At 52.6% G+C, this 7,516-nt stretch overlaps 1 protein-coding gene across 1 annotated transcript; it reads left to right on the forward strand.

Moving 5' to 3' along the window:
* The first annotated feature begins 1,885 nt into the window (after positions 1–1,885).
* Positions 1,886–2,956, forward strand: LOC112114035 (C-X-C chemokine receptor type 2-like). The gene has a single exon (XM_024210550.2). The coding sequence runs from the start codon at positions 1,886–1,888 to the stop codon at positions 2,954–2,956; it is 1,071 nt and encodes a 356-aa protein (XP_024066318.2).
* The last annotated feature ends 4,560 nt before the right edge of the window (positions 2,957–7,516 follow it).

Raw genomic sequence — 7,516 nt, forward strand, 5'->3', positions numbered from 1 at the left:
GCCACAGTTAGAACCCGTCCTTAACGTGGAAAAAGTTCTGGGCCAAATTCCCTGCTGGTGCAATTCAGCAGAACTCCCCGGTCGCCGTGTCAATTTGCTTTAGCAAATCTATTCGGTTGTTTTAACAAGTCTATGGGGAATTCAAACATTGAGCCAGATCCGCCGCGGATAGAAATCAATGTAACATAAGCACAGGTTCTGTTTTAACCATCCTATAGCATTGAATAGTGAAAACGATACATCTGCTCCAGAATTCTACAGCCAGATGATTTAAAAAATCAATGAGAGACAAGGATCTCATTCTCTATTCCATTGTGTAGGTTTTAAAGTAATTTCTTTAGAACCCCGTTGATCTGTTCCTGATTAAATTCTATACAGGGCTTTTTCCGTAAGGCTTGGAAAGACCAGAAACTTGCATCCATCCATCTGTTTATCTAGAACATAAGAACGGCCATACTGGGTCAGACCAATGGGCCAGTATCCTGTCTTCCGACAGTGGCCAATGCCAGGTGCTTCAGAGAATGACCAGAACAGTTAATCATCGAGTGATCCATCCTGTTGCCCACTCCCAGCTTCTGACAGTCAGAGGCTTTGGGACACCTACAATATGGGGTTGCACCCTGACCCTCTGGGCTATTAGCCATTGGTGGACCTATTCTCCGTGAACGAGGTTCTTTTTTGAACCCTATTATCATTTTGGCCTTCACAACATCCCTTGGCAATGAGTTCCACAGGTTGACTGTGCGTTGTGTGAAGAAATGCTTCCTGTTGTTTGTTTTAAACCTGCTGCCTATTCATTTCATTGGGTGTCCCCTGGTTCTTTTGTTATGTGTGTGAGGTACCCACCCAGTATTCAGAGGAAACATTAAGAACAGTCCCACTTTGTCACAATGTGAAGCCGTAAATAACACTTCCCTATTCTTTTTCTCCACAGCAGTCATGGTTTCATAGAACTCTACCGTATCCCCCCTTAGGTGTCTCTTTTCCAAGCTGGAAAGTCCCAGTCTTATTAATCTCTCCTCATATGGAAGCTGTTCCATCCCCCTAATCATTTTTGTTGCCATTCTCGGTATCTTTTCCAATTCTAACAAAGCCTTTTTGAGCTGGGACGACCAGAACGGCACGCAGTAGTCAAGGTGCAATACGGCATTCACGGTGTAAAGCATCCGGGTGCGCACACCTTGACTACTGTGTACACCTGGAAACTGCTTATACCGCCGCAGTCGCTGTTGTTTCTGAGACCCAGCTCGTCAGAGATAGTTAGGTGTGTAACTCCTATTGGGGGCCTTCCAGATGCTTATGGGCTGAACCTCACAAACATGTCTATGGGACAGAGACGTGAACCCATGACAGGGGGCACCAGAACCGGGGGAGGGCGGGGGCAGGGGGCCATGGCTCCCCCACTTTTAAAAAGTGGGAGTGCTATGCCCTCCCATTTTTTACTGTCCGTAAGGGCAAGCAACAGAAGGGAGGGGACAGAGAGGAGCGAGCGGGGGGGAGGGGGGGGCGGGGGGGGGGGGGGGGGGGGGGCGCGGGGGTGGGGCCTCAGGGGAAGTGGCAGCATGGGGGGGCGGGGCCACAGTTCGGGCTCCAGTGGCCTCTCCCACCTTTAGGGACCTTCCACTGCTCCTGACCCACGACCTCCAGTTACCAGCCAGACGATTTGCACAAGGGTCTGTGGCAGACCCAGGAGCTGAACGCGGCTCTCTCGAGCTGTAAGTGAACATCTAACCACAAGAGCAGCCGGCCTGGGTGTGCAGCCCCCTCGCTGCTGGTTCAGGACACGGGGAACATCCTGCTTTCGATGACTTGCTGAGTTGTGTTCTCTCTCTCCCACCCACCCCCCCTCTTATCACCCGAACAGGCCCAGAGCGATTCCTCCAGCATGGGTGACTGGACGTTCGATGGCGATTTGTCTGATCTCTTCAAAGGCTACAATTACACCGACTACAACACCATCAACCCCAGCGCCGCGGCCGCCCCGTGCAAGCCTGACAACCTGAACATTAACAAGTACGTGGTGGCGGTGGTTTACTGCCTGGTGTTCCTGCTCAGCCTGGTGGGTAACTCCCTGGTGGTGCTGGTCATCAGCTACAACCGGCAGAACCGCTCGGTGACCGACGTGTATCTCCTGAACCTGGCCATCGCAGACCTCCTCTTCGCCCTCACCTTGCCTATCTGGGCCGTCTACCGAGCCCACCAGTGGATCTTCGGCACCTTCATGTGCAAAGCCATCTCGGTCCTGCAGGAAGTCAACTTCTACAGCGGGATCCTCTTGCTGGCCTGCATTAGCGTCGACCGGTTCCTCGCCATCGTCTATGCCACCCGGGCAGCCACCGAGAAGAGGCACTGGGTTAAATTTGTCTGCTTGGGCATCTGGGTTTTCTCCATCGCGCTCTCCCTGCCCATCCTCCTCTTCCGTGAGGCCTTCTGGCCGCCACACGGCGGCATGGTCTGCTACGAGCGGATTGGGGATGAGAACACGGCCAAGTGGCGGGTGGTGCTAAGGATCCTGCCCCAGACCTTTGGTTTCATCCTCCCCTTGCTGATCATGCTCTTCTGCTATGGGGTCACGGTGAAGACCCTCTTCCAGACCAAGAGCAGCCAGAAGCAGAAGGCCATGAAGGTCATCTTGGCCGTGGTGCTGGTCTTCTTGGTCTGCTGGCTGCCCTACAACATCACGCTGGTGGTAGACACCATGATGAGGACCCGTGCCATCGCTGAGACCTGCCACCGGCGGAACCAGATCGATGCAGCCCTGTCTGTCACCCAGATTCTGGGCTTCACGCACAGCTGCATCAACCCGCTCATCTATGCCTTCATCGGGCAGAAGTTCCGAAACAGCTTCCTTAAGATCCTGGTCTACCACGGCTTCGTCAGCAAAGAGTTCGTCTCCCGCTACGGACGGGGGTCCTCCTTTGCCTCCACCTCTGGCAACACCTCCACCACCCTGTGACGGCCACGCGACTCCTCCACTCACCGGGGATAGCGTCCCACCACTGCTAGTGTCAACGGCCGGCCTCAGCTTCTCAGGGTGATCAGGACCACACAGATTCTTCTAGCACTATAGCCTCAGTTTACCAAGCCAACCAACACCATCCAAACTCTTTTACCCAGCAGAGATCATTATGCAGATTACAATTATGCAGAACACAGCAGCAAAAAGCAGTCACCTCTTCCCGGGATAATGCTATGAAGATCCTTCAACCCCCTCCCTGCAAGATAATCAGATCGTTCGGGTCATGCCCATTAAAAAAATAAATAACAACTCCAGACAATCCAAGGCTGCATTTCTCTCCGCGGCATCCCACGTTCCCAGTCCCCTCGCACAGTGGGCTTTAGGAACGACATCAGAAAAACTTCCCTTCCCGCAAAGGCGTGTGGAACGGAGAGTCAGAGTGCGGGGTGGAGGTAGCCGTCAACGTTAGCGGCAATAAACTAAGACTGGAGATATATTGTGCTAGCAGGAATATTGTCCTTAACTCTGCCCTTGCAGCTCCATCAGCCTTTTACGTGCATTTTGCATATTTCACATGGAGAACCGAGTATTGTTCTATATATTTTTTTAGGTGCAGAATTGAAAAATGTAATTTACCAAACCGTGCCTGCATAACTGTGGTCATCCTGACATTGGATTTGCGATCGTACGTTAAGACACTAAGAGATGCTGGTTTAATGGGAAGGAGAGCGCTTCATGAGGAAGGATTAGGGGGTGTTTGAACATTAGCTTTACATCTGTTGATTGTATCATGAACATGGAATCGTTTTACTGAGTAGACAAGGATTGCTAGTTGGACGGGCTTAGATAGCTATGCTGATGTGTTACCATGATAGGTACTGTAGTGAAACCGTAGCTAGCTAGATGATAAGATGTTTGGATGAATGCTTGATATTGGAATTGTTGAAGTGTCTTTACATTTGTGTACAGTTATGACCTTTTGGATAAATTAGAACAAGGCAGGAAAGTTGTTTTTAAAATACAGTTGTGACAAAAGTTCCATGGGGTTTCAATAAGGTTTACTTTCAGTTTTAGTGGTGAAAACCGGGGCTTGTCATCAGCGTTTTTCACTTCTAAAAATATCGATAATAAACTCTTGACTTCTACAGTTTCAGATCCCCGACCCTTTGCGCGTTAGATGGCAAATATGTTGTCATCCAGAGTTTCAAACATTTAGCGGCAAAAACTTTGGGTGTCTAAAACTTGAGGTGACAAAATAGACTCACCAGCAAACTTTAGTCTGGAGAAGAGAAGACTGAGAGGGGACATGAGAACAGTTTTCAAGCACATAAACAGTTGTTAGAAGGAGGAGGGAGAAAACTTGTTCTCATTAACCTCTGAGGATAGGACAAGAAGCAATGGGCTTAAATTGCAGCAAGGGAGGTTTAGGTTGGACATTAGGAAAAACTTCCTAACTGTCAGGGTGGTTAAGCATTGGAATAAATTGCCTAGGGCATAGGTGCCAACTTTGTCAGGCGCCGGTGGGTGACCGCGCCCGCGCCCCTTTCCCCACCCCTGGCCCGCCCCGACTCCACCCCATCCCCACCACTGGCCCGCCCCCATTCTAACCCATCATCAAAGTCCCCTCCCTGCCCCTATTGGATCCCTTCCCCAATTCCCTGCCCCGGCCCCGCCTCTTCCCCCAGCGCACTGCGTACCCCCTCATCCCCCCTCCCTCCCTGCCCCGCGAATCAGCTGTTTCACGGCGCAAGCGCTGGGAGGGAGTGGGGAGAAGCAGGACATGGCAGCGCGCTCATGGAGGAGACGGAGGTGAGCTGGAGCAGGGGGACAGGGCGGGGCCACGGGCAGCTGCCGGTGGGTGCTAAGCACCCACCAATTTTTTTCCGTGGGTGCTCCAGCCCCGGAGCACCCACGGAGTCGGTGCCTATGGCCTAGGGAGGTTGTGGAATCTCCGGCATTAGAGATTTTTAAGAGCAAGTTAGACAAACACCTGTCAGGGATGGTCTAGATAATATTTAGTCCTGCCTTGAGTGCAGGGGACTGGACTAGATGATCTCTCGAGGTCCCTTCCAGTCCTGTGATTCTGTGATATGATTCATTTGACATCACATTAATGTCGTATCGGCTACAGAATGGTGCCTCTCCACTGTACCAGCACGACTCACTCAGAAAAACGGACATCTTGCCAGTTTGGGGAAGCCAAGAAAGTGAAGAATTAGAACTTTCACAACCCTGTCTTCCTGGCACTAACCCGGATTCAAATACACGGGGCTGAAAAAGCAAGAGGGTTTTTGTTTTCAATGCGAAAACCACCCGTGTTGATTGACTCCTTGCCCTAGAAACAAATCTGAGCGTCAATTTCTGGCAAGGCTCTTTGACTGCTCACCTGCACTGCTCACTGGGGAAAAGATCACAGCAAGAGGGCCTCCGGCTAAAGCCACTGGGATGTGCACAGGGGTGACGAATGAGCTTATGATGGACCAGGGGTGGCAACCTTCACTGCGGGGTCTCTCGGTGCTCATCAGCTCCCTGTCCCTCGTTCGTGGTGGCTGGGCCATATGCAGAGCCTGGGCTCACAGACCGGGGTGGGTTAGCTCCGGATCGTGCTGGAAAATGCAGAGAGCTCCGGGGCGGGGCTGTCCTGTTACAAAAGGCAGCTGAAGTGGGATATACGCCGCAGTGCCCCTGAGATGCTAGGACTCCCCATAGGCCCGGGGTTAACGTGATCAGCCTTGGGCAGCCCCCAGAGAATGCCCTGTTTTCTGAGGGTATGTCTACACTACAGGATTAATCCGAATTTAGATAATTCGAATTTGGGAAACAGGTTGTATAAATTCGATTGTGCGCGGCCACACTAAGCACATTAATTCGGTTTTTAACCACATTAATTCGGTGGTGTGCGGCCACACTACCCCATTACTTTAACCACAGTAATTCGGTGGTGTGCGGCCACACTAACCCTAATTCGAATTAACAAAATCGATTTAGGCGCTACTCCGCTCGTCGAGGTGGAGTACAGAAATCGATTTTAAGTGCCCTTTAATTCGAATTAACTGGCTCTGTAGTGTGGACGGGTGAAGGGTTAATTCGGATTAACGCAGCTAAATCCGAATTAAAGTCGTAGTGTAGACCAGGCCTGAGACAGGGTCGTGGGTGTGTCCCGCCGCCCCCACTAGCTGCATTGGAAATTCTCTGGCTTAGCCGACCCTTCCATTGTCCAGCTTCGTTCCGTTAGCCTCCGGCAGATGGAGAAGCAAAGCTGGACTGGACTGAGACGGCCCAGCCGATGCCCCACACCCATGGTAGTGCCTACGGCGAGCCCTTGTGAGGCTCAGGGGCACCGTGAAAGCTTTGCCCTGAACTCTGATGAAGGGAATGTGCCATGCGCGGGAGATTCCCTCTTTGCCAGCACCAGTCGAGGCCCCACTCCCTGTTGGGAGGGATGTTTTGCTGGGATCGATTTCCCCTCGGTGCAGTGCCCCCAGTGACTCTGAAGGGGATGGGGGTGCGTGTACAGAATTAGATGCCTATGGAGCCAACCTTCATGCCTCATCCCTCGCCATCCTCCGTGGCCCTGCATCCCAGCGACCCGGCCCCTGGCACGGGTTTGTGGGGAGGGGGGTTGGTAGCTGCCCACAGAGAGGGGTGTGGGAAGTTCTCCTTTCCCCTGGCTCTGCTCTGGGGATGGTGGGGACTGGAAGCCTGCAGGAGTCTGTAGGTCTCAGCTTGACACTAGCCGGCCTTCTGGTCCCACCCTGAGGGGTGCCAGATATTCCGCTGGGCTCAGGTGGCTCAGGCCCATGGAGCTGCGCTGATTTGCCCTAGCTGAGGCTCTGGCCCTGGGTACTTCCCTATTTGCTCTGTTCCCAGGGCACGTTCTGTACGAGACGTCATGTTCCCCCTCCTCACCGCTGTGTTGTGAGTGGCTGCTGCCCTCCGCCCCAGAGATGACTGCATTTCAGGGGAGTTGTGTAAAGCGCTAGAGCAAAAAGCCGGTGTGTGTGTGATTTCAGAAGCGTCTCATTTCCAGGGCGGTGAAGCCGTCATTACCCAAGAGTCCCTGGCCGAGGCAGCACATCCTGTGCCTCTGAGAGAGACTCCTCTCCTCACGTCCCGTAAGCTGCTGGTGTCATTCTGTCAACGCAGCCGAGCCCACGGCTATCAGCCTGGCTCCACGCTCACAGAGCAGAGAAAGGCCACAGAGAGCAGGGCCAGGAAAGACCACTTCACCCAGCCACACCCCCTGCAACCATATTTGATTTCCATAATTTATTCATCCCAGGATGCTTTTGTGCCCCCGCGCTATCCCTCAGGTGGATTACATACTCCCTTGGAAATGGCACAGAGCGCCAGGCTGGTGACAGGCTGGAACGTCCTGGAGGGCTGTATGCTGTCGGTGCAAATGGGTGGGGGTGGGAACAGGTGGCCGGTGCTCACCCTAACTGTAAGACAACAGATGAGACTAAGAACAAGCCAGTACCATTATTCTACTCCAGGGGTTTTCAAACTTTTGTACTGGTGACCCCTTTCACATAGCAAGCCTTTGAGTGTGACCCT

This window comes from Terrapene carolina, unplaced genomic scaffold (genome assembly GCF_002925995.2).
Source record: "Terrapene carolina triunguis isolate 2854851 unplaced genomic scaffold, T_m_triunguis-2.0 Scaffold62, whole genome shotgun sequence".
Lineage (NCBI taxonomy): Eukaryota > Metazoa > Chordata > Testudines > Emydidae > Terrapene > Terrapene triunguis.